The sequence below is a fragment of the Odocoileus virginianus genome, chromosome 15 (genome assembly GCF_023699985.2).
Source record: "Odocoileus virginianus isolate 20LAN1187 ecotype Illinois chromosome 15, Ovbor_1.2, whole genome shotgun sequence".
NCBI classification, from domain to species: Eukaryota; Metazoa; Chordata; class Mammalia; order Artiodactyla; family Cervidae; genus Odocoileus; species Odocoileus virginianus.
The window spans coordinates 19,139,563-19,166,871 of NC_069688.1; the positions used below are offsets into that span (position 1 = coordinate 19,139,563).

Here is a 27,309-nt window from a genome sequence, read left to right on the forward strand (position 1 = left end):
CTAGAACACAATGGCTCTTTTCCATCTTAGCAAGCCTACATTATATGGCAATATTTAAAAAGAAAAAATTTTCTTTGACTAGCATTTGAAAACTTTTCATTTGCATTTTGCCTCATTTTATTGGCAGCAAGGCAAGAAACAAAGATTCTTGGGTTTCTAAATAATTTCAAAGTATAGAGTCTTTTACATAAAGAAAATACAAGAAAACAAAATGTGGTAAATCCATATAATACGTGGAGAATAAAACTAACCATAGTTTTACAAATTTTACACTCCATAAAAGTCATTATAAAAGTCTCAAAAAAATAAACCTCAATTATATATGTGGCCTACTAGAAATGAAGTGACCGTTACTGAAAGTACTGATAAACTGCAAAGGTATTTTAAACAAACATCTTATTATCCATTTTAATGGCAAACATACTGAGTAAGTTTTAATTTGATGTCTTCTACGGATTGCAGATAATTTGAATAAATACTTTCAAATTTGAAAAGCAGCTTTTGGTAGGAATTTGAGCAATCTTCCAGATTGGCCATGATTGCAGCCCAGCCTTGGTGCTGAAGATGTTCATCATGGACCAGACCTTCACAGAAAGAGCAGAGTTTCTTGGCAACTTCATACATTTCCTATGTTGGAAAAGAAGAAACAAATGGTAAGAGAAGGTAATGCCTATGTACACGTCTGCACACGTGTACTTAAGTGGATGCATGAATGTGCTCTGAACTCATGTCAAAGGAAGCACTGTTCAGGCATGTTCTAGGTTTTGGCTCCTGCCTGCTGCCATGGTAACAAGGAGGAACTCACACCTAGGGGAGGATACAGGGCTGGAGGTCTGCGCAGAGTCGGGCAACAATAACCATCTAAAGTATAACTGTGAATTTACACAAGGGAATACTACATGGCAGTGAATACAAACCTGCAACTACACAACTGAGTCTCAGGAATATTGCACTGACTCAGGTCAGTCACAAAAGGAGTCAGGACACTGATCAACTTCACGGAAGAGAATAATGGGGACTGAACGCAAGGGAATACACAGGAGGGCCATGGCTGATGCCATATTTTTAAATCTGTGTTCACTTTGTGAAAATACAATGACAATGGATATCCAATTGTGATACGTGCATTTTCAAATATTTATGTTAATAAACAATACTCTATTATTAATTTTACTAATAGTAAAGACAAAAGTCCAAGGTCACACAAGTAACTGGGAAATGGTGACTCTGGAGATTGCACTCTGGATGGTTAGAAGACAGAGCCTGGCAGTCCAGGGGTGAGGAATACAGGCTCTCACTGTTGGGAGCCCAGGTTCCATCCCTGGGTGGGCCAACTAAGATCCCACAAACCCCGAGGAATGGCCCAAAACACAAGTCTCTAATTGCTGACTCGGTGGACAGTCTGAGTCGCAGGTCACTGTCTTGGTTACGTACAGCAGCTTTTGGGGGAATGCTACAACCTGAGGTACCTTCTTCTCTACATTTCCTATTCTTCTTTCTCCTATTTTCTTACCTACACCTGGACAGTGATCTCTCCAAGCAAAACAAATAAAACCCTGCAAACTCCCCTCATTCCCCAAAGCAAAAATGCTTCACTACAGCAATTAACTAATTAAGCTAGTGAACACTCTGATTAGAATATGATCAAGAACACTAAGAATATCTTTCCATTTGTTTATAATGTTTTATGTTCTAGAACTGAATAAGCTTTTGTTGATGCTGCTACTGAGAACGCAATATATTTACCATTTATATTCTAAAGGAGAACAAATAAGAGAAATATGAATAATGTTTACATATTTTTATCACATACTCCAATCAACCTTACAATTCTTTCTGATGTATTTTTATTAAATTCTCTCAAATTTACCAAATATGCAATCATATCACCTAAAATGGATGTTTTTAAATGGCATACAACTGTATAACCTATCTTTATTAGTATATTTGTAGACCAATAAAGAGAAAATATATCTAAAGAACTTTAGTATATAAATTCAGTTGACAGATTTGCCTTTAAAAATAATGCTACCTTCTAAAAATCATTTCCAGACCCTTTAATGTTTACTAAACATATTTCAGAAAGATAAGAGATGAGGTTCTCTTTTTTATGTTGCATCTCATGTGAAGAATGAGTCAGTTTCACAAATGCATGTACTGCATTAAAACAGATTGCTAAGAAATATATTTCCGAAAGCAAGTATTCATACTTATTAGTAGTTTATTATTTTACTAGTTTATTTTCATAAAAGGTAAATACTTATTGGTTGATTCTAAGACATTTTTTATGTCTGAAAGCAAAATGTGTCCCCCTGCTGATAGCTTACAGCTAGTGTTACAACAAAGTACTAGCAAGTCAAAAACAAACACAAACAAAAACAAAACCAAATGACTGGGAAACAACCCATAGGGTTTGCAAGCAGCAATATGAATATGTATCAGGAAGAAACTGGGTTCTCCTCCAGGACCTGACCATGGATACAAGAAAGAACCACACTCCTTAAGCTCTCTGCCTGTGTCTGTCTACCTGAACACAGAATTTCACTGATTCAAGCAATGTTCTAAAGTTATCATCTGCATATCATCCTCAAGGAAAAATGGTAAACAAATGTTTCAGATAGTTGTTCTGCGCTAAGGTCCTGTAACTGTAGAATGACTAACAAAGTGTGCACCTGAAATTATAAACCAGACAGAGGCATCACAAAATTATCTTTTCAAAAAGTTTGCTATTTTTCATGTTTTGGGCATGCTTCTATAATTTAGGCTGCTATGCTATTTAGATTTGAATGCTTTTAGAAGTAATCAGTTTTTTAGATCATTTGCTGTTGCCTAATTGTCCACAAAAACATTACCAATCATTATTTTGTTAAATACACCAGTTTTAAATTTTAAACTGTATATTACAAAGCAGAGACATTACTTTGCCAACAAAGGTCTGTCTAGTCAAGGCTATGGTTTTTCCAGTGGTCATACATGGATGTGAGAGTTAGACTGTGAAGAAAGCTGAGCGCTGAAGAATTGATGCTTTTGAACTGTGGTGTTGGAGAAGACTCTTGAGAGTCCCTTGGACTGCAAGGAGATCCAACGAGTCCATCCTAAAGGAGATCAGTCCTGGCTATTCATTGGAAGGACGGATGTTGAAGCTGAAACTCCAATACTTTGGCCACCTCATGCGAAGACTTGACTCACTGGAAAAGACCCTGATGCTGGGAGGGATTGGGGGCAGGAGGAGAAGGGGACAACAGAAGATGAGATGGATGGATGACATCACCAACTCGATGGACATGAGTTTGAGTAAACTCTGGGAGCTGGTGATGGACAGGGAGGCCTGGAGTGCTGCAATTCATAGGGTCACCAAGAGTTGGACACAACTGAGCAACTGAACTGAACTGAAGTATAAATAATATTATAATTACCACTGCAAGCTGTGTCCTTGAAGCAACAGTGTGAAAAACGGCAGGCATCATAAGGGACTCTTCAACTTTTATCTCCATGTCATTTTCTGTTGAAAAGGTAGTTTTAGGAATAGCAGGTAGACGCTCAGACAAGATCATTTCCTTGTTAAAAAGAAAAATTGGATTTGTGTCCTAGAGAAGTAAAAAACAAAAACAAAGAAGAACTGAAGTAAACTGTTATACAGACACAGAACATGCACACTGCCCTCTGTAGGAGTCAGACCCCAGTTCCCAGCCGCTGGAAAGCTGGAGCCCGCCCGTGTCAAGGAGGTCAGGCACCTACCGTCCCGGCGCTGTAGGTGCACACCCTGCGGTCGGCAGCCATGCACTCGCCCCCGTTGACCACCAGCACTTGGTGCTGAATGGCAATCTTGTACTTGCTGTGGATTGCATGCTTCAGGTCAGCCACACTTCAGAGAGGGAGGGGGGCAAAATCCGTTATTTACATTTGCCTGAAGACGGCCTTTCTCATTATCAAAGTCACTCTGTGTAAAAACATCTGACAAATGAACTTCAATCAAAAAGCTTCCCCCCAAACAGTAGTAAGACATATAAGCTTATTGTTTCTGCAACTGGATTCCACAATCAACAAGCCAATCATAAACAACTACAAGGTCAGTAAACCACCCATGTGCCACATCTAATGCTGAGCCCATGAAGTGCAGCCAGCAGAAATATTAATTCTGTGATCTTTACATAACTAGCAACGCTGCTTATATTAGCGTTTGTTAAAATCCTCATGTGATGTGGAGAGTTCAACAGACATCCCATTACATAAAACACATTAAGTGGATACCACATGAAAATTGCTCCCTTTTTCTCATCTTTCAAAAAACCATTCAATTACAAGTCAAATCATATTTTATAAAAATAAGAACTTTCAAAAAGTAATTTCATCCATTAAAAAAGATAAGGTTTATCCCAAATTTTACTCTGTCATTAACAAAACAAACACTACTGGCTTTATTCATGTAAAATAATAAAAACAATGATGAAAAACCATAGGACTGGTATATGCTGGTTTATACAGCTAGCAACAATCTCCTCAGCAGTGCACTGTGAAATTCAGGAGAACAATCAGCCATGAAAACTTACTTCTATTAGACTGCTTTGGTTTGAAATCAATGTGTTTACTGTGAAAATATAGTCACACAAACAACAAAGCACAACTTAACAAATTTAATGTTAACATTTTAGAGAAAGACGACAATTGTACATGTAAACAATGAGGACGAAAGATTTAAGACTTTCCATGTTGCCACTCTTATTTAACAAAGGAACAGTATCTTCAAAATCAAATCTTTAACTTTCTACATGTACAAAATGCAGAACTGATGAGAATCAAGGAAAACACAGCTCACGTTTGCACTGTAAGTTCAGTGTCAAATGTCAGGGTGGTTCCAGTGTTCACCAGAAATACATACAACTTCATGATGGTTTCCTGGATTCTGTAAGCTTATACCTCACACTCTGATACGGTTACTGCAAGAAACAGACAAGAGAACTGGTCAATTTAGAAACACATGCATAAATGTGGTTATGTTCCCATAAGACAGAGAACAGTTATAATACACAAGCAACAAAAAAACCAAATGGGATTTGATGTCTAACATGGCTAACTGGACAATTCAGTAAACCTGGTGCTTAAAAAATAATAATGAACAGTAATGAGGCTAATGAGAAGCATAACTTCTATCATGAAAAAAAAATAATTGATTTCAGGAAGAAAGAGGCCAGGAGTTAGAACAGTTAGGTGTATATTTCACACTGTTCTCATGTACCACACAACATTAAGAATAAAAATTTAAAATGTGGTCAAACATTTTTCTAACTCCAAAAGTTCCCCCCACTTCTTCCTTGGAACAACAACAACAAAAAATAGCTTTAAGGTTAAACTTACTAACAGCAAATAATAGCCACCACTTGCAACAGGAGGGACAGACTTGATTAATCCAAGTTCCACCCCCGCGCTGAGCTAGAAACACTCCACACAAGAAACACTGGCCCTAAGAGCTCATCACTGTGGAACAGCAGAAAGTGCATAGGATATCTGAATATTTAAACCAACTCTGCCATTACCCAGTTATCCAAGTCAAAACTCTACATATAAATAAAGCTTCCTCATCTATGAATAATGGGGCAGATGTCAAGAGATAGTATTTTATTTTTTAACAACTAAAGGTAAAAATCCCCAAGATCAATGTAAGTAATGAAAGATGACAAAAAACTAAATTTTCAGAAACTAGTAGCTATCTTTCTTTATGCTCTTTCCACATGACCTTAGAGTAGAATTATGAGGGAAGAAGGGAAAAGGAAGCAAGGCTTTAAAATTAATGTTTCCAAAATCATTATTTTAAATGCATTAGATCAAAACTCCATTATAAAGGTAGGAACTGTGACTCACCGGCAGGCACTGTTAAAAGGACTACCACTGTTGTTAAGAAGCAGATTACAAGTGGCTTATGTCTGCTTTGCTTGATATTGGCAACTGAATGGCATTACTGGTTAAACTCAGTGAACTAGAAAAGAAAAATTTCTGGATTATTATAGAGAGAAATAATTCAACAATAACAACAGCATGCTCTTCTGAAAGAGTGATCTCTACTCTTCTTCACTGAACCACAAGCACACGGCCTTAACCTAGACCATCCCATTAGAAGACATCACACAAAGTCCCCAGAGAGCACCCCAACACTGTCAAAGCCTACAGCCCCTTCTGTCTTTAATACACAATGGTCCCCACTACTTGTATATGTAATACTTACAGTTTCTTCTGTACAAGAGGAATAAGGGTACCACAGCCCCGAGCCTCAAAGCCAGCCCCTTGGACATGGGCAGGGCCTGGGATCTGTTGGAACCACTGAAACTTGGCCAAGGTAACAGGAGGTCATTTACACGATAGCACCTCCTCAACATAACCTCCACCTTGCCAGCTGACCGCTCCCACCCGCCAGCTTCACAGAACACGCGCTGTCATATGGAGAGGCCCACGTGGCAAAAAACGGGAGCCAGAGCCAGCAAGAAGCCTCTGTTCAGGAACCTGCAAGGAGCTGGTTCTTGACAAGCACGACAATTCCTGCTGAACATCAGACAAGACCCCACCCCTGCCAGAGACCATCACCGAGTATCCTGAGACAGAGCACCCAGCAAATGTGGAATAATAATATGTCTGTGCGTTTCCAACAGCTAGGACTGTGGTACTTCTCACATACAGTACCAATATCCCAGGGGCATCGCAGGAACACAGTGAGTAGAGACCATCACACCACTAGGCAGACAGGAAGTGCCCTTGCTGGGCGGCTGCTCCTCCACCCCAGTGTCTGGCTGGGACCCCACCACCTCCCGTGGCACCACTGCTGATGACCAAACCCACCTGCACGCCTCCCTAGACCCGAGTTCTCTATATAGCCCCACCCCCAACAGCTCTGTCACCTAAAACCTCTCTGGAACCAACAAACCCCCTCTCACGTGCTGTCTTACAGACCATCCTGTCTTCCTCATAGGTAGGTAAACAGCAGTAACAATCCAGTTAGTAGCAGTCTTATTGTCTACTGACCACCGACTTTGACTCCTGAGGTTCCTGTGTTCATGAAGCCCTCACTTGTCTCTGACCTCCACAAAAGTCTCTCAACCTGCTCCCTGCATCCTCAAACCCTCACCTCCCTCAGCATCCTCCCACTGTCCTCAAGGAGGACAGGGGGCGGGGGGAGGGTTGCGTAATGTGGTTCTGCTCCTGAACACCAACCACCATCAGGATGACCTTCATAGCAGCAGCCACCATTCATAAGTATTTACTGTGCTCTAGGTCACTGTTCTAATAAACGCGTCACTAAATGAAATGCTTCATTTGATCCTCACAAGAATCCTTTAAGCTGAGCTTCCCTGGCAGCTCAGATGGTAAAGTATCTGCCTGCTAATGCAGGAGACCCAGGTTCGATCCCTGGGTCAGGAAGATTCCCCTGGAGACAGGGTATGACAACCTGCTCTTTTTGGAGAATCCCATGGACAGTGGAACCTGGTGGGCTACAGTCCATGGGAATGCAAAGAGTCAAACATGATTGAGCAACTAATACTCACACACACACAGAATCCTCTAAGAGGGATACTATCATCATCCTCACCTCACAAATAAGGAAACTAAGAAATCAGGGCTTCAGTAATATCACAGGATCCAAGCCCAGACAGTGCAGTAAAACGGCAGACACTGTATGGCTTCTTCCTCTCTTCCCCTCCCCAGGTTTCACTCCCAAACGCCACACTGCTTAACTCTCTGAACAAAATGAGCTACTTCAAGTCTCTGAGGCTCTTCCCCAGCCTGGACCCTCCTTCCTCTGCCCACTGTGATCATCACCCTCCCCCCATGATCTACTGCAAACCCCCCCACCCCAGCACACACACACACACGTTTTCTTTCATGGAGTTAACCACACAATCCTGCCATTCACTGTGCTGACTTTAGATCCGCGTGCGCTACTCTGCTGCAGCTACTGGGATGTTTCTCCACACAGTTCTCACCTCTCCCGAATAACAAGCTTCTTTAAAGCAAGCATCCTGCACTCCTGGAAACCAGCTCTAAAATACTTTCCCAATAAAATGAATGAATAATCCCACACTAGCAAAGAATTCGGAGAAGGCGACGGCAACCCACTCCAGTACTCTTGCCTGGAAAATCCCATGGGCAGAGGAGCCTGGTGAGCTGCAGTCCATGGGGTCGCGAAGAGTCGGACACGACTGAGCAACTATACTTTCACTTTTCACTTTCATGCACTGGAGAAGGAAATGGCAGCCCACTCCAGTATTCTTGCCTGGAGAATCCCAGCGACGGGGGAGCCTGGTGGGCTGCCGTCTAAGGGGTCTCACAGAGTCGGACACGACTGAAGCGACTTAGCAGCAGCAGCAGCAAAGAATTATCCTATATGCCTGTGAAGACTGTGGAGAAGTCACATAATTGACACTGACCACAGGATTCTTCAGCTTGTTCCCTAAGGAAAATCCCTAAGGTTTTCAACGTTGTCATCGCCACCAAGGATAAGTAAGATCACCTACACTCACCCCACTACCGATTACAGAGTATGCAGTTACTCCCCAAATGCACCCCAGCGGCTCTACACTAACACTAAGAGACATGTTCCTGTCCCACTGCAGATCAGAACCAAATCTTTTAATGAATGAAGGGCAGGAAGCCAGCAGACTCAAGTGATAGACAGCTGACTACCAGGAGCTCCCAAGTGGCGAGCCGGTCCAGGGTGAGTAATGTCAGTGCAGACCTCTGCCCGCCCTGGAGGCTTGTGGTGTGAAGAGAAAAACTGAACAATCACAAAAACTTTACATGAGGATTTCATACTAGAGCATCATCAAGTATATCTTGACTCATCAATTACTTGTCCTTCACAAATAACTATCTTTCCACACTATTACAAATACTTCATAAACAGCAATACTGACACCCAAAATACACTCCACATATTGAGTGTGCAGTGGTTTCAGTCAAACCTGGACTTAGATGGACCAGGCTCCAAAAGACCACTCTCCCCTGGGATCCCAGCCACATGTCTGGTGGTGCCCGGGACCACCCTCACTTCAGACCAGGAGACTACAAGTTCAGGTGTCCCCTAGGCTCACAGAGTTCAGCAAAGTGCTATACTTTGGATTACCGTTTTATCATAGTGAAAGGATACACATTAACGGTAAAAGCAAAGGAAGATTTGCATGGCAGGGAGTCCGGAGTGCTCCAGGTGCAGAGCTCTGGGGGTCCTCTCCGGGGTCAGGAGGGACAGTCTTGCCTCCTCCTGGTGGGGATGTGCAGCCCACCCACGTTTTATTGTGTTTCAAATGTGTTTAAAATGTTCATTAAATCCATACCTATAGATAAGTGATGTATTTATCATTCAGCTACAGAATGTACCATGTGATTCTGTTTGTGGGTTTTAGTTTATTAACTAATACTGAGGGATGTAAATGTAGACACAAGAATTAAAAAGTCTGGAACAATTTAACATCAATTTTTTTAAAAAGGCTATCTCTGGATGCTGGACTTTGGTCTCTTTAAAAATCACAATTGGGGGTTAAAAATACTTGTTTCCATTTTTGAAAATGAAAAAAAGAACATCACACAGTTACAAAGAAATAAAGGACCTGAAAACCCACCATCTCAAGCTGGTCCAGCTAAGGGATGGACAAGGCTCCTCACCTGCTGGTCCTAGGCTGGCCCCCATCAGGCCCCCAGGGAGAACTACCCCCTCACTCCACACACTTCCCTAGATATACACATAAGAGGGAGAAGAGCACTGTGAAAAGAACGTGGATCTTGGGTCAGAAGACCTATATTCAAGTCCTGTTCCTACTACTGACTGTGTGACTCTGATGGACCTCATAACCTAAATTATTCTGATACAACAAAGCAGGAGACTTCCCAAGTCATAGGGCTGTGAGAACACAGAGAATGTATACATGCAGAGAAGGGCTATGCCAACCAAAGGCAAGACAACCACCACTGAGGGTTATGAACCCTCCCAGACCTCTGCCCTCAGCTCAGGACCGGTGCTCAGCCATTGCAAGGATCTCCAACCAGAAACCACACTGTCTCTCAAACTCAGCAGGTCTACACTTCACTTCAGTGCTTTCCCTTTAAAACTGTCCCCTAACTTCCTCTGTGAACAAAACTATTGCTCTGTTGCTACCCAAGACGTCAGTTATTTCTGTCTGCATCCTATCCCTTTTTTCCTATATAATCCAACCCCTGATTTTCCAATGACATAATCCTTATTTTAGAGCCTGGAAACTCTCTTCTGCTCGAGCCCTTCCTGAACACGCCCACCACTTATAAGCACGTAGGCCAGATGCTCCGCCCCCTGGAGCTTGGCTGTGGCCACCGCAGGCCACAAACCTATCATCTGTTTCTTCACAGCCACTGCCCCACTGACCTCAGGACAGGACCCACTCCGTACACAGTCTCCTTGGACTCCATCGTCTGCCCGCCCCTTTAAAGAGAACCCACCAACTCTGGCCTAAGGCTAGATGACCACTGAAATGGCGAGTCACATGTACTTGAATGCCGACTCTCCCACGGAGACTCAGATGACCTCTGCACATCAAGTACTGAAATACCACCTCTGCAGAGAGGGACAGCAATAATGCATCTCAGATTACTGCACAGTGCAAGGAATATAATAACAACTCCAAAAATGGTGACAGCCATCACTTTACCAACATTTTAGAACTTCATAATCAACCCGTTTGCCTTTCCAAAAGTATCTCCAGCTATTTCCCTACATGAAACCCATCCTCTCACTTTACACAGTCTTCCCATACTTGCCATCTCTGCTCATTTGAAAGTTACTCATTCAAGTGTGGTCAGAAAGCCCTTCTGGGTCCACCAGCCCCTTTGGAAGTCGCCCCTGGTCACAGACGGCCCTTAGTCTTCCCTCTCTGACTCTGAACTTACAGAACTCTCTCAAGCTGTATGAAGTGTCTCATGTGGGGAGAACAATCTCACATCGTGAAAGGACATCTGTTCCTCCTGGGTCCTTCTGGGATACAGTAAGCTATAAATGAGGGAGTATTTTTAAAAACACTGATTCCAATGCATTTATCCCCAAAGATACAGGTGTTACAATTGTACTTTCATTCTTGTAAAAACAAGAAAGCATCTCCCATATTCACACAAGTGTCCATCATTTATCACCGGATATCTGCAATTTCTTCTTTGAGGCATTACCACCACAACAATCAGGTCTGTCACTCTAGCTTACTGTCAACCTGTCTGATCCATTCAAAACTCAGAAACAGCTTCCTTACACAGGGAGACAAAGGGAAAGCCCCAGACAATAACTGACCTCCCAAATGGCACACAGCTGGTCATTATTCACCCTGTGTTTACTGAACACCCGACAAAGCCAGATTCTGGCTCAGATGGTAAAAAAAGAATCTGCGTGCAAGGCAGGAGACTCAGGTTTGATCCCTGGTTGGGAAGATCCCCTGGAGAAGGGAACGGCTACCCACTCCAGTATTCTTACCTGGAGAATCCCATGGACAGAGGAGCCTGGCAGGTTAAAGTCCATGAGGTCTCAAAGAGTTGGACATAACTAAGCAACCAATACTTCTATGCCAGGTATTAGGAGTCCAAAGACTCTCAAGTTGCTCTCAAGTCTAGCAGACCATATGAAATGTGGATAATGCTGGACAAGGTGGAACAAAAGCTTCAGAAAAAGAATAAGGAGTAGGAAAACTTCTGATTTGCAATTCTGCAAACTGTAATTCAGCAATTGAACCTGAGGGCCATGGGTGCTGCATCAATGAAACTAATGGTGTTCACCACAAATGGGAGTGTCCAGGTCACCCAGGGACTGCAAACTGGGCTTCAACCTCTCCAGATCAGATTTATTCCCACCTGATCCTCCTCTTTCTCTGCCAAGAAAAGAAAAAAGAAGGAAAGAAGAGTAGGTCAGCCATCTTCCTCACACTCCCTAGAGAGCCTTTCCAGAAAGGTCCAGGGTGTCTGTAACCAGACCTGATGGGAGGACAGCGGGACAGGAATGGAGTGAGAGGGAGACCCCTGGCAGTGTGGATAGAGCTGGGCCTTTAGGGTCTTCCTCCAGATACAGGAAGTATACATGGACAGAGTAGTTTCTCAAAAATGAGATAACAGCACGCATACATGCAATCTGTCTGAGTTGAATAGCATAATAACATGAGAATCTCTCCATACCAGTACATATAAACATATTTCACACTGTGGTGTCCTGACATTCATAAAAGCTGCGTAAAACACATGACTTAAGGATAAATTAGAATTGACTATATTAGTAAATAACAGTCTAAAATCTGTGTCCCAATAGAGATTATTATCACTTTACCTTTAATGCAATTTAAAAATCTTCATGTCCTATGGCTGATTCATGTTGATGTTTGACAGAAAACAAAATTCTGTAAAGGAACTATCCTTCAATTTAAAAAATAAATAAAAAATTTTAAAAATTTGCATGTCATTTGATAGATTCTCAGAATAACTGTTAAAAGATGCTACATCAGGACTGCACATGGTAGTTTTTAAACAATCACAAATATAAGCTTCCCATGTGTCTCAGTGGTAAAGAATCTGCCTACTAATGGAGGAGACCTAGGTTTGATCCCTGTGTCAGCAACATCTCCTGGAGGAGGGCATGGCTACCCACTCTAGTATTCTTGCCTGGAGAATAACATGGACAGAAGATCCTGGTGGGCTACAGTCCACGGGGTTGCAAGAGTCGGTCACGACTTAGTGATGAAACAACGTATGACACCGTCCTTAAATGTAAATGTGAATTCTGTCTGTTTAAAGTTTAACGTCTCACACAATAGTATCTACAACATTTTCTAATCTTTCACAGCATGTAAATGCACAGCAATATCAAAAAAGGATGCACGCAGCTGGAATTTGCAGCATAATGGTTAAAAACACAGTCATGGAAATATTGACTAATATTTCAGTATTCTGATGATTACTAACCAATTATGTGCAGCATATAGAAGAAAAATATGACCTAGATAGTCCTGAACCAGTCACAATTATGTTCATCTCTAAGCACAATTACAAGCCAATAAAGTGAGAATTTAGGGACTTCCCTGGTGTCCAGTAGTTAAGAATCCACACTTCCACTGCAGGGAGCGAGGGTTCCATCCCTGGTCTTCCAGGGAACTAAGACCCCACAGGCTGCATGGCAGGACCAAAAATAATTACAATAAAAAAATTTTAAAGGAGAATTCAACAGAGAATAAAACTGGAGGAACATCCCATAACCCTCAGGGAAGTGACTAAATAGCTGGAAGAAGGGGTGTATGGAGGTATTCAAGCACTGTGCCTGCAAAGAGTCACTTAAGAGACCACCTGTTCCTACTGCTCTCCCCTCACTCCTGTCTGCCCACCTTTCAGTAATCTCTCCTTTCCCTGTATATGACAAGGACCTCAGAGCTGCTGCAGTTTCCTTCTAATCCAAGATGGTCAGAAATAGTCAGCTTCCTCACTTCTCCTGGTCTTTCCTTCAGATTTCAGACAAGGCTTAAATAGTAATTGACTGTATACAGGACTTCAATCTCCCCTCTCTTACTGGGCGAAAACAATATGGTACACAATCCTGTATGCCCTGCAGAGCATGGCTCCATGGTCCACCTCTGTAAGGAAGCAACCACCACCTAAGTGAGTGAGTGAATGTGGAAGGGGGCTGCTAGACTGTCACTGGAGGTGCCTGAGCCAGTGTTTTCTGAATACAAAAAGCTTACTGGGGTTACCAAACAGTACTGTCTGGAAGAGAACATTTTACTACCCACGGCTTTTTTTGAAAAGTTACACACATCTGCAAAGTAAAGCATAAAGCAGGTGTTCAAACATTTGCTGAATACGGGAGAGTTTAAAGATAGTCTCAAAATTAGAGGCCCAATAAGAGCTCCTCTCAAGCTTCTGACTGAAATGAACAAGCTTACATAATAAAAATTTAGGTTCAAAAGTGTGGGGTTTTTTGTTTTTTTTTTCCCCTCCCCCAAAAACAAAGGTCTTGTGCCCTCTGCCCCTTCAATGAGTTTCATTTGTTGGAAGTAAACCTACCCTGTATTCTGAGCGTGTGTGTGTTCAGCAAGGGCCAGAAAAATGCGGCCCTCCTCTCCTATCATCCAACATCTCCACCCAAGAATCAGGCCAGAAGCAATCCTAACCGTGACAAACAAAGCATTCCAAACAGACGAAATTAAATTACTCTTTTTAAAACCGTGTCTGAGTCCGTATCTGATTTCCATCAACAGGCATTTACCAACACAACCGTTTATCAACATAAAGCACCCTGTTTTATAAAACTCTATATTTTAGACACAATGTTAAACACTAAAATGTTGAGAAAATATGTTCATTCAGACCATATTCTGTTGTTACAACATTAAAAACAGAAAGGAGAAAACCATCTTCAGATCCCCAGGAGGGCCTGCTTACAGATCCAATCAGCCGCCTTCCTCGACGGCCCCTTACGTCTTCCCACAGGAACTCCGGACCTTGTAGAACCCTGTGTGTATCAAACATGGAAACGCACCAACGAGACTCCTCATCACACGGGCTGTCTACCTCAAATTGAGTACCCCTCCTAAGCTGCTAACCTCCCCACCCTGTGAAGAAACCACACACACTCAAGCACCACCCACACACAACCGAGAAACTGTACAATACGGCGGCTAGCAAAGCAGGCCGGTCCTCCTGCGGCCCGCATCCTGCTGCCCGCGTGGGGTCTCCCCTCTCCGGCTTGAGGTCTCTCAGCCTCCGTATCCACCGCGAGCACCGCGGCCCGCCCCGGCCCGCAGGCCCCGCGCTGTGACCACACGGCAGCAGCACGGTGCGGGGACTCGGTTACCAAACAAGCCCCGGCGCCGCGGCGCGTCCAGCGGGGAGCCGGGGAGATGCACACACACACACACACACCCCACCCACCCACTCCCGGCGGGGCCGCCCGGCTCCGGCCGGGGAAGTTGTGAAATCCGCACATACGCCCCGGCCCGCACCCACCCGCGGGCCGGCGGAGGCTGAGTCATTCCCGGGAGTAACTTTATCCGGACGCTGCCCTCGGGTAGCCTCGCGCTCCGGGGTCCGGACAGAGCCGCGTCTGCGACCCTCGTCCCGGCCTGCTCGCCGTCTGACACCTCGAGGCCCGGCCAGGCGGCGACAGCGAGGGTGCGTCCCGGGCCCCGGCGCTCCCGACGCCGGCTGGGAGCACCGGGAGGTCGGGGGGCACTGGGAGGTCGGGGGCACTCAAGAGTCCGGGCCGCACAGGCCCCGCGCAGCCGCCCGCCTCCGCTTCCCGCCCGGGGACCCGCGCCCGAGGGGCCGGACGCCGCGCTCACCGGGCAGCGCCTCCTCCTCCGCCGGCAGCAGCAGCAGGGCCCGCGGCCCCCGGCACCATCTTCCGCCGCCGCCTCGTCCTCGGCGGCGGCTACCAACCGCCCATCCGCGCCGCCAACCGACACAACCGCCGGCGCCGCCGAGGCAGCCACCTCTGGGCACGGGGACGGGAAGGCCCCTCGGCTCTGCGTCAGGGGCCGGGGAAGGGCGAGCCGCGGCCGGTCAGAGCCGAGGGGCCGGGCGACGGAACCCGAGGCAGCGCCGGGCTCGGTAGGGCCGCGGGCACGGCCGCCACGGGTTTGTTATTGTCGACTCCAGCCCTTCCTGCGCGGGGCACGCCGGGAAGCGGGCGGGGGAGGGGCGGGCGCGCTCAGCGCAGCTCCGCGCAGGCCCGGAAGTCGGAGGGCTGCCGGAAGTCCGCGTGCTTCCGGGTAGGGCCGGTTCCAACTGTCTTGGCACCTGATGCTGTGGATGCCGGGGTTGGTGACTTGGGAGTCCTCCCGTGACCCCGGAGACTCCGCCGGGCGGTCTGGGACGGTGCTGGCCGTCGTCCGGGCGCGAGTGCCCCAAGGTGAGCCTGACCCTCCACTAGAGCGAGTGGCCCTGCGCCCGCCTACCCGCCGAATCCTGAGTTAGCCTGGCGGAAGAGGTCGACCTGTCGCGGAGGTGGAGGGCAGCCGAGGGACCGGGACCTCGTTTGGACCGGGACCTCGTTTGGACCGGGACCTCGTTTGGACCGGACCAGGGCCTGTGAGGCGACTGGGCGCCGGGAGGGCTGTCCCAGGCCGGGTCCCACAGTGCGGGCCTCACGCTCTCAGACCAGGAACGGGGAAGAAGGGAGCTAAAACTGGGTCGGGTTGAAGAGGTCGAAAGCGCCACGACCACCCTTTTCAGCTCGACCCTGAATTCTGTAGCAATCCCCGGGAGCTCCTGATTCTGTGAAGGTGACCAATCAATGGGCAATGGCTTGAAGCCGCAGCGTTTAAGTATTAAAAGTCTGGTGATCAGAAGTTACAGGTGGAATAATATATATGATCCTTTCAGAATTCCTGTTAAATCGGGGAATATCTGGTATGAGTTAACAACTTGCGGGTGGTAGGGCTATCATTAGAGGGCTTTAGAGTTGTGTTTGCGGAAAAAAGGGTATTAACACCCTTTTCAAGGGCTGCCAAGCCGAACACACGCTACCGGGAGACAGGCTTCGAACCTTTATTTGTCATGTTGGGAACTGATAAACACTAAACAGCTGGTTAGCGTTAGGGATTCTCGGTTTCCATCTCTCTGACCCGGTATCCGAAAGGTTGAGAAGGACCTACAGGGTACTACTTTATCTATTTTTTGTTTGTTTGTTTTAACACTGCTACAGATCCCACAGAGGCAAATCATTTTACTTTATTTTTTTGGAAGTGGAGTCTTATTACACCACGCCAACGATGTACAGCAGGGAACTGAAGATTAAGAGGCTAAATTGTTGTTACGCCTTGAGGGAAGGTGTGAGCTGGCAAGAACTGAAGAAAGGAGCTGATTCTATCAGGCACAGCATAGTAATAGGCACAGAGAGAGTAAGCGGTAAGAAGGAATTCAGCCAGAAAATTGCTAAGCAAAGCACAGTCTTAGGTCTTTAAAAAATATATTGGTGCTTGACCTTCCTCTTAGTCATCAATGACATTCATCATTACAAATTAAATACACCTTAGTATGTAAAATCATGACTGGAATGTGCTGGTGACAAATATAGTGAATAAAATCTTTCAAATGTTTCTTGTCTGACTTCTTTCTTTGGGGTGGGAGGGAGAATAAAACTAATTCAGTCCTCATCTTCCCCTTTTCCAGAGTGTAAATAGTAGGAACTTATATTCCTGATATTCTTTCCCAGTGATAAGTGAAAATGTATCAAGATAGTTTTTTGACATATGCACATATCTAGAGAAAGACCCTGATGCTGGGAAAGAGAGAGGGCAGGAGGAGAAGGGGGTGACAGAGGATGAGATGGTTGGAGGGCATCACTGACTCGATGGACATGAGTTTGAGCAAACTCTGGTAGATGGTGAAGGACAAGGAAGCCTGGCATGCTACAGTCCATGGGATCACAAAGAGTTGGACATGACTTAGCATCTGAATGACAACAACAGAGAAAACACTACTGCAGTTTCCTGATACTTCATGTGTCCATAATAATTCTCAGCGAGTTATATTTCCCTTAAAGCCAAGGATGTTAGCAACCCTCTGCACTCTCCCTTCCTTAATAAATGAAAACAAGAACAAACAAAAAATCCTAAAACAAGAACAAACAAAAAATCCAAGGACCAGCACCCCCCCCCCCCAGTTACTGTATTAAATAGACAATGCTGAGACTTAATTTGAAATTTCTAAACCACTGCTCCTTTACATTTTTAAATCTTTTTCTCTCCTTGCTACCTTCTGTAGTATCTCCCTCTTTGCTCTTAAATCTGTTATTTAGGCCTCTTCCAAATTCTCAAAAGTAATTATGATACAGATGCAAATGATGAAAACATGAGGTGCTGGAGGAGCAGAGAAGAAACTGAATGTTCGTCATCACATTATTTCATTAATAAACATTTTAGGTCCTTTTGTAGATTTCCCATGCAGACAAAAGAAGGTGTTTCTTTTTAGGAATCCTTAAGAGGCTACTATTAAAACACTGTAATAGGTCAGTCCAGTTGTTAAAGCTTTTTTTTCCACCAGGTCTCAACTTGAGTGTCACCTTTTCAAGGAGTCTTTCCCTGACATGCCCAGAGTTCACCTAGATCCTTCTGTTGGGTTGGTGAAAAGTTCATTCAGGTTTTTCCATGACATCTTACAGAAAAACCCAAACAAACTTTGTGGCTAACCCAGTATCTTTCAGTATCTGTCTGACCTGCCAAAATGGAAATCCTTCTCTAATAAAGCTATTTGCCCAGTGCCTGCTGGACACTCAAATTTATTAACAGCATCCAACACATTTTTCAGTTTATTGCTCAGCTTACCTCCCAACTCATCTTTTGTTACTTACTTTATCTAAGACCATTCTCATCCTAACTCTTACCTGCCTATGACCTTCACTGATTTTGTTTTGTGTGTTAGATACAACTTAAACTTCTCAGCCTAAGAATCTCCTAGGTACCAGCATACCTCTAGGTTATCTTCTGGCACTTCTCACCTTCACACATGCCTGGTATGAGTTTCATCATCCAGGAACGTTCTTCCGATCTTGTCCATCTCAAAGCCATCCTTCAAAACAGAATTAGGAGCTCAGCCAGCTTCCAGCATCTGGATAGTGACTACTTTCCCTTCCACCACCTCTGTTTCATGTTACACAAGTAAACTTGTCTAAATCTAAAACCCTTAAGGAACTATGAATGACTCATTTTTAAGCTCCTAGAACTTTACAGAGCTTCGCATTTAATAAAATATTGAAAGTAATGAATTATGCAAATATTCAAGTTGAAGGTTGACTAGGTAAGGTACTGTGGAAAACTTCTGCCCTCTGCCCTTAAATATCTAAAAAACTCGGATGGGGGGCTGTTCAAAAATCACTCTAGTAACAAGTTTATGACATCTTTTAACCAAAACAAAATACATCAGGGTATCAGGAAGATCACAGTACACAGCTTAATTTTGTTAACTCTGCCTGATTGGGGATTTCATTCCCCATCTGCACTAGGTATTTCTCAAACAATTTCTTAAAGATTATGTTCAAACAACCAGCAACCACGACTGACATGACATTACTCACAGTATGAATCATAATTTCCCATTTTTAAAAGTTAACTCCTTTTAAAAGCCTCAGACTTTGTTTTGAAGATCATAGCTAGTTTGGTGTGTAAAGTGTGGTCATGTGCTACTTAGAGGCTGCTGGCACGTGATTATTAAGTTAATCAGTCCAGTACTATTTACAGACCTGCCAGCTGCCCTGCTCAGCTGGCCTGTTGTTGTTCACACATATTATTAATGATAATGGTGATAGTTATGAGTGACTGTCTTCAAGCTAGTGAGGAGCTTGATGAGCTGGTGAGCAACACTGTTTCTAGTGCTACAACACAAGAAAATGCATCACACTTCATTTTCCAACAGATTTACACCCGATCAAGACAAAACAGTCATCTTTCATGTCAAGTTCCTGTCTCATTATTTTGAAAATGTGCTTAAAATGTTAAAAAGTACAGCTGGGATGTCTCAAAGCAGAAACTACTACTTCCTCCACTCCTCCATTTCTTTCAGTCAGCCCTCCCCACCTCCCATGCAGGCAGCATACCTCCCAGTTGTGTAGTTGCTAAGTCATACCTGACTCTTTTGCAACCTCATGGACTGTAGCCACCAGGCTCCTCTGTGCATGGGATTCTCCAGGTAAGTATACTGGGGTGGGTTGCCTTTTCCATTTCTAGGGCATCTTCCTCACCTAGGGATCAAACCTGTGTCTTCTGTATTGGCAAGCAGGTTATTTACCACTGAACCACCAGGCATCCTTTTTAATGTGATTTATTAAGAGATGCACTGAACTGGGTATCTTAACTGGTGTCTAGTCCTGCCTCAGTCTACTGTGCTGTGTTTCCCTAGTCAGCTCTCAACCCTCCATCAGATTGTATTGCTCTTAAATCCCTAAGCCTCACCTCTTTCCAATCCCTCTTTCTTGATCAATAATCTTACCTCCTACATCACAAGGAAACTGTGAGAAAGAACTCCTCCATCCTTCCTTGCCTTCCTTCATCTGCAGACCTATCCACGCCTCCTGTTGGTTCCCCTCCAGGTACTTGGCCCCTTCCAGTAAACAAGTCATGGCTGTTGACTCCATCATCTGTCAGTCCTGTGAGACCAGTTGACACATGCCAAATTCGGTGCATATGCAGAATGTTTTACAGAATTTAAAGCATCTTTAAAATTGGAATTTATCCTTAATTGCTTATTGTTCCACTTAAGATTAAAGTAATAAAACATACATCAGCAGTATGATTTAGTATACTTACCAAAGGTAACTTTTGATCTTTCAGTTTTATTAAAATTGATTTATTAATTGCTAGACAATTATTTACATGAAATCTCATGTTGATCTCTTAACAAAAGATCAGAATTAAAACTCTTAGGTAGATACAAAAACTATAGAGAGATTGTTTTCCTTTTTGTTTCTGTAATGTTTATGCTACTTTTTAACTTTTAGTTTTGGCTGCCTTGATTATGTGACTTTACAATAAAAATTTTACAGTCTTTATTTTTTGGCCATTGTTAGTGCATGATTGTTACTTAAGTCAATTTCGTTGTATAGAAGAATGGAGTATTGGAAATTTATCCACTTTTTAATGTCAAATACACTGGATATATACCATTGACAGGGCCTCAGGACTCTTTTTTTAACACATTGTAAAGGGAATTCTGCTCAGTGGTAAAGAATCCCCTGCCAAGCAGGAGACATGAGTTCAATCCCTGGATCAGGAAGATCCCCTGGAGGAGGAAATGGCAACCCACTCCAGTATTCTTGCCTGGAGAATCCCATGGATAGAGGAGCCTGGCAGGCTATAGTCAGTGGGGTGGCAAAGAGTTGGACATGACTTAGCAACTAAACAGCAGCAAAGGAAATTCTCCTACAGGTGATGGCCTTGAGAAACAAAGGACTAAATCTTCAGAGACCCTTACAGTCCTCCTAAATCTTCCTTCTCCTTTCCCCCTGTTCTGCCACCCTCTCTCTCAAGATGAGTTTATCAGATAAATCCTAATCCATTCACAGCTTTCTCTATCTTTGTACTTTTAAAGGAATTAATTTGAAATCACTTGTTATTCTCAAATGTTCCCTAATTTTTAAAAATATGTATGTTTGTACATAACTAGACCATAAGTTGTGAGCATTTAGGAAAACCAGAGATCTCATTTGGATTTGGAAAATCTATGATTTCAAATTCCTCCTGTTAAAATGGTGGCAACACCTACTGTAGCCACCTCACATCTCTCTCTAGGTTAGGATAAAAAGTAGCATGTCTTCCCTAGTGGTCCAGTGATTAAGGCTCTGCATTTTCACTGTTGCGGACCTGGTTTCAATCTTGGGTCAGAGGAACTAAGATCCCGCAAGCCAGGAGGCATGGCCAGAAAGAAAAAAAAAAAGAACATGTAAAATACACTACAACTCAGACATTTTGTGTGGTCCCAGAATAATAATTGGCCACTCAAAATACTTTTTTTGAAAAATGAAACTCCCTCAGTTCTTGAAATTAATGAAGTGTTAGTATGTATTTCAGTACACACATCTAGATACATTTAAAATGTAAAAGAATTTCAAAATTTTCTTAGTTTTACATCTTTCTTATCACATTCATATTACAGGCTTTTTATCTCTTCCTCTTTGCCCCTTCATTCCTTTATACCCCTAAATTTCTGGAAACCTACCCAAGGGAGATCTTTGTGTGAAATGCTTGTCTTCTTTCTATACAAGTCTCCCAAGAACACTCCTGTTTCAAGGAGATTATCTTTTTGAAAAATGTCCAACATCACCAAGGAATAAACTGGGAATCACAGGTTTCCTGAAAGGAAGTTCATGCAGCCTTTTTAAAAAAGTTATGGAATGGATGCCTTCAACAGAGCAGATAGTACATATTAAAAAAAAAAAAAAAAAAACAGCAAAAGTCCCCACCAAGTGATTTCCTACTTCATGAGTCTGCTTCGGTGGTATTGTTTACTTAAAGCATTTTCATTAGAATTGTGTAATGTAGCAATAAATTTAAAAAGTGAAAATTTAAGAAATGAAAACAACTCTTGTGGGAGGGGGGACTGGGATGGGGAGTACATGTAAATCCATGGCTAATTCATATCAATGTATAACAAAAACTACTGTAATGATGTAAAGTAATTAGCCTCCAACTAATAAAAATAAAAAATAAAAAAAAAAAGAAAACAACTCTTTAAACAGCATCCATCTTAAAAGCCCATAATAGGAATGAGTTTAGCCAAAGAATTGTAGGACTTGTACACTGAAAATTACAAATGTTGAAAGAAATTAAAGACATCCCCTGTGCATGAACTGGAAGGCTGATGAAGATGGTAATGCTTTCCAAACTGATCTACAGATTCAACATAAGCCCTCCCAAGATCCTAGGTAGGTTGTTTTTTCTTTTTTTTGCAGAAACTGGTAAGTATGTCATAAAATTCATATGAAAATCCAAGGGACCAGAATAGCCAAAACAATCTTGAAAAAGAACAAATGTGGAGCATTTACACTTCCCAAATTAAAAACTTACCACAAGGCTACAGTAATCCAGACAGTGTATGGGAAAGGAAAAGGCTACCCACCCAGTATTCTTACCTGGACAATCCCATGGACAGAGGAGCCTCACAGGCTATAGTCCATGTGGTTGCAAAAGAGCCAGCCACAACTTAGCACTAAACAACAACAGCAACAGTACCAAGTTTGGCAGAAAGCAAAGAGGAGCAAACTAAAGAGCCTTTTGATGAAAGAGGAGAGGGAAAAAACTGGCTTAAAACATAACATTCAAAAAACTAAGATCATGGCATCCAGTTCCATCACATCATGGCAAATGATAGGAAAACAATGGAAACAGTGACAGACTTTACTTCCTGGGCTCCAAAATCACTGTGGATTGTGACTGCAGCCATGAAATTAAAAGATGAAAGAAAAGCAATGACAAACATAGACACCATATTAAAAAGCAGAGACACTACTTTGCCTGCAAAGGCCCATCTAGTCAAAGTTGCAGTTTTTCCAGTAGTCATGTATGGATGTGAGAGTTGGACAATAAAAAAGGCTGAGCCCTGAAGAATTGGTGCTTTTGAACTGTGGTATTGGAGAAGACTCTTGAGAGTCTCTTGGATAGCAAGGAGATCAAACAAGTCAATACTAAAGGAAATCAACCCTGAATATTCATTGGAAGGACTGATGCTGAAGCTGAAGCTCCAATACTTTGGCCACCTGATGTGAAGAGCCGACTCACTGGAAAAGACCTGATGCTGGGAAAGATTGAAGGAAGGAGGAGAGAATGACAGAATAAGCTGCTTGGATGGCATCACTGACTCAATGGACATGCATTTCAGCAAACAGGGAGGACAGGGAAGCCTGGTGTGCTGCAGTCCATGGGGACACAGAGTCGGACATGACTGAGTGACGGAACAACCACCAACTTTGGGATAATGACCAAATACATATTTATTTAAAAAAAAAAACAACAGTGTGGTACTGACATAAGGTTATACTGATTAAAGGAAAAGAATTGAAAGTCCAGAAATGAAATGTTAAAGTTAATTGATTTTCAAGAAGGGTATCAAGATGCTTCAGTGGAGAAAGAATAGGCTTCTTAACCAACAGTGTTGGAACAACTGGGTATCTACATGCAAAAGGTGAAGTTGGGCTACCACCTCGTACCACTTAATCAGCTCAAACTGGATCAAAGACTTACATGGAACACCTAGAAAGTTAAACTCTCAGGAGAATGCATAGGAGAAAATCTTTGTGACCTTGCATTAGGCAGCAGTTTCTTAAGTATGCATGCTCAGTTGTTTCAGTCATGTCCAACTCTTGGAGACCCCATGGACCATAGCCCACCAGGCTCCTCTGTCCATGGGATTTCCCAGGCAAGAGTACTGGAGTGGGTTGCCATTTCCTTCTCCAGGGGATCTTCCTGACCCAGGGATCAAACCCACGTCTTCTACGTCTCCTGCATTGCACTTGAATTCTTTGCCACTGAGCCACCAGGGAAGCTCTTTCTTAGGTATAATACCAGGCAATTCGCACAAATTAGATAAATTGGACCTCATCAAAAGTAACAACTGTGCTTCAAAGGACACCATCATAAATGGAAAAGACTAAACAGAAGATGAGAACATAAGAACCAGTGCCCAGACTATATAGTTAACTCCTATGATGCAATAAAAAGGAACCCAGTGTTTTAAGTAGGCTGAAGATTTTAATGTACATTTCAGCAAAAATTTTCACTTATCCAATAAGCACGTGAATGTATATTCTATTTCGTTAGTTATTAGGGAAATGCAAAACAAAATTGCAACAAGATACCACTTCACATCAGTTAGAATGGCTAAAATCAAAGACAATAAGGGTGTGGAGAAATTTGGAACTCTTAGTATGATGCTGGTGGGGATCTTAAAATGGTGCCGCCACTTTGGAAAGTTGTATGGAGGTGTCTCAAAAAACTATAAACAGAAGCATTATATTACCCAGCAATTCCACTCCGAGGTATATAACCCCTGCAAAAAAAAGACACTAATTCAAAAAGATATATGCACCTCCATGTCCATAACAGCATTATTTATAATTGCCAAGGTATGGAAGCAACCTGAATGTACACTATAGATGAATGGATAAAGACGTGGTATATAGATATATGGTATATAGAAGACTACCCAGCCATTAAAAAGAATGAAATTTTGCCATCTGCAGTAACAGGACTTGGGTATTAGACTAAGTGAAATAATTCAGACAGAGGAAATCAAATACTGTATGATATCACTTATATGCAGAATCAAAAATACAACAAACTAGTGAATATAACAAAGAAGCAGCAGACACAGATATAGTGACCAACCTAGTTGTTACCAGGGGGAACTGGAAGGGGGAAGGGACAGTATAGGGGTAGGGAACCAGAAGGCACAAATTATTATATATAAAATACTACAAGGATATATTGTACAATAGAAGGAATATGACCAATACTTTATAATAACTATAAGTGAAGTGTGTTGTGAATCACCATGCTATACACATGTAACAATATAAAATTGTACATCCATTATAATTCAAAATAATTCATAAAAAATGTTTTTAATAGATACACCACTGATTTCAGAGAGAGAGGGAGCTGATAAAATGGAATGAGCATGTATGAGGTATCACACTGAGTGCTTTATATCTAGGCTTCGGCTTAAGTGGCTGTTTTTCCTCAAATTCTGTTTAAAATTCTAAATAGCATGAAAAATTTGTATTGGCACATTTTTGCTGTCTCAGTCTTGGGTTGATTATTGCTCTCTCAAAGCCAATGTAATAGCATAGTATTTGTATAATTAGTTAACTTTTAAACTTTTGTTAGTTCTTGATAAGAATACCCTTCCAGGACACTAGTACAAGTCATGGCAAGACAACTGTCTCAAAATTAAGGGAATTATTAGTAGATGCAAATACTTTAAAAGAAAACTTTTTAGGGACTTCCCTGGTCTAGAGGTCAAGACTCCACGCTTCCAATGCAGGGGGCACAGGTTTGATCTCTGGTCAGGGAACTAAGATCCTGCATGCCTTGCAGTGTGGCCAAAAAAAGAAAAAATGATACTGTATTAAGTTTGTAGCTTTGTAGCTTGCCTACTCAACATGAACTCAGCTCAAATAAAAATTGTCCAGAAATGCTTCTATCAGCAAAGCCTTGGTGTATAATTTTATTTTGAAAGGTAACTAATAAAAAGATATACAGTCATTAAGATAAGGTCCATGTCTAAAATATAGGACAGGAGAGAAACAAACCTATTGTCTTTAAACACATTCATAAAATGTTCTGTCTTGTCTACAATTGAAAACATTTAGGGTGAGGATGTAGAAGCTAGATACCAGGAGAAAGTATGTGTGGCATTTTGCCAAAAATCAGAAATTTCTAAGCATGGTTTCAGTCAACCACATTTCAGTGTTGCTTTGCCCCAGCCACAAAATGCATCATCCCCAAATAGTAAATAATGTCCTATGCCAAAACTTTGCCATCACTGCATAGTCAGTGTTGTCAAGTTCTTCATAGGAAGCTGCCCTCTGTCACAATATGAAAACCAACTGAGGAACCAGAGTATCTGAACTCAAGCTTGAGCATTAAATAACTAGTCTCCTTGTAACAACAAAGCAGCCTAGGCAGATTTATTCTTGACTCAGTAAATATAGGCCACACTCGGGTTGTGAGGCCTGTAGCCTGCCATCTGGGTGTGTCCATACAATTCAAAAGATGGCTAATAGAGTGCTGTTTGAATTCAAAAGTAGAAAGGTCATCCTTGAGATGTACTGTTTCTTCAGCTGAGAGATGACTGAGGATATTAATGCCAATCATAACACTGAAAAACTATACAGAGCTTGAAAGCAGTAAAAGGCTATTCTTCCCCAACCCTGTCTATCTGCCTCTAAGATCATGAAAACAAAGCAAGGGGCTGGGCTTGGAGCTTCCTGGGCATCCTTTTGACACTGCAATTTCTAGTAGCGATTCTCAACTACAGTCCAGTCTAGTGTACAGTCTAGCATGCTTCACAATAAGCTTCCTTGTTACTCATGGATGATCCTTTTAGTTTATTCATTCACTCAGGAAATATTTATCAGGGACCAAGGCACTCTGACTGGAGAAGGCAATGGCACCCCACTCTAGTACTCTGGCCTGGAAAATCCCATGGACGGAGGAGTCTGGTAGGCTGCAGTCCATGGGGTCGCGAAGAGTTGGACACGACTGAGGGACTTCACTTTTACTTTTCACTTTCATGCATTGGAGAAGGAAATGGCAACGCACTCCAGTGTTCTTGCCTGGAGAATCCCAGGGACAGGGAAGCCTGGTGGGTTGCCATCATGGGGTCACACAGAGTCGGACACGACTGAAGCGACTTAGCAGCAGCAGCAGCAAGCACTCTGACATGACTAAGCGACTAAATAACAACAGGCACTCTGACAAGGGTAAAGTGATATGGGAAAAGCATAATTGTCCACTAGTGGGGATGCAGATAAGTAAATAGCAGTATACTCAAGTTATACAACTGAAGACTACCCAATAGTTTAAAGTGCATGATCTAGAGCTATGTATATCTCTAAAATGTGTGTGCATGTGCATGCTAAGTTGCTTCATTCATGGCCAACTCTGTGCTACCCCATGTACTGTGGTCTGCCAGACTCCTCTGTCCATGGAATTCTCCAGACAGGAATACATACCTGAGTGGGTTGCCATACCCTCCTCCTGCCATACCCTGGATCTTCCTGACCCAGGAATCCAATCTATGTCTCTTCAGGCAGGCGGATTCTTTACCACTGAGCCACCTGGGAAG

At 42.9% G+C, this 27,309-nt stretch overlaps 1 protein-coding gene and 1 long non-coding RNA gene across 6 annotated transcripts in view; one reads left to right on the forward strand and one right to left on the reverse strand.

Moving 5' to 3' along the window:
• RB1CC1 (RB1 inducible coiled-coil 1) overlaps positions 1 to 15,656 on the reverse strand; it is a 40,626-nt gene extending 24,970 nt beyond the window's left edge. For 4 of the 5 annotated variants that reach the window (XR_011491449.1, XM_070477102.1, XM_070477101.1 and 1 more), the window contains exons 1-6: positions 15,312 to 15,656; positions 5,860 to 5,974; positions 4,817 to 4,937; positions 3,739 to 3,865; positions 3,417 to 3,587; positions 425 to 627 (exon numbers count right to left, since the gene is read on the reverse strand). Coding sequence is in view for 4 of the 5 variants with exons in the window: in XM_070477102.1 (XP_070333203.1) it covers positions 425 to 627; positions 3,417 to 3,587; positions 3,739 to 3,865; positions 4,817 to 4,887 (572 nt within the window). In the remaining variant the exon portion in view is untranslated. The remainder of the gene's footprint in view (positions 1 to 424; positions 628 to 3,416; positions 3,588 to 3,738; positions 3,866 to 4,816; positions 4,938 to 5,859; positions 5,975 to 15,311) is intronic. The other variant, XM_070477103.1, reaches the window with a different exon arrangement.
• Positions 15,657 to 15,697: 41 nt separating this feature from the next.
• Positions 15,698 to 17,069, forward strand: LOC139038453 (uncharacterized). The gene is made up of 2 exons (XR_011491450.1): positions 15,698 to 15,880; positions 16,717 to 17,069. It is a non-coding gene; the product is annotated as an uncharacterized lncRNA (long non-coding RNA).
• The last annotated feature ends 10,240 nt before the right edge of the window (positions 17,070 to 27,309 follow it).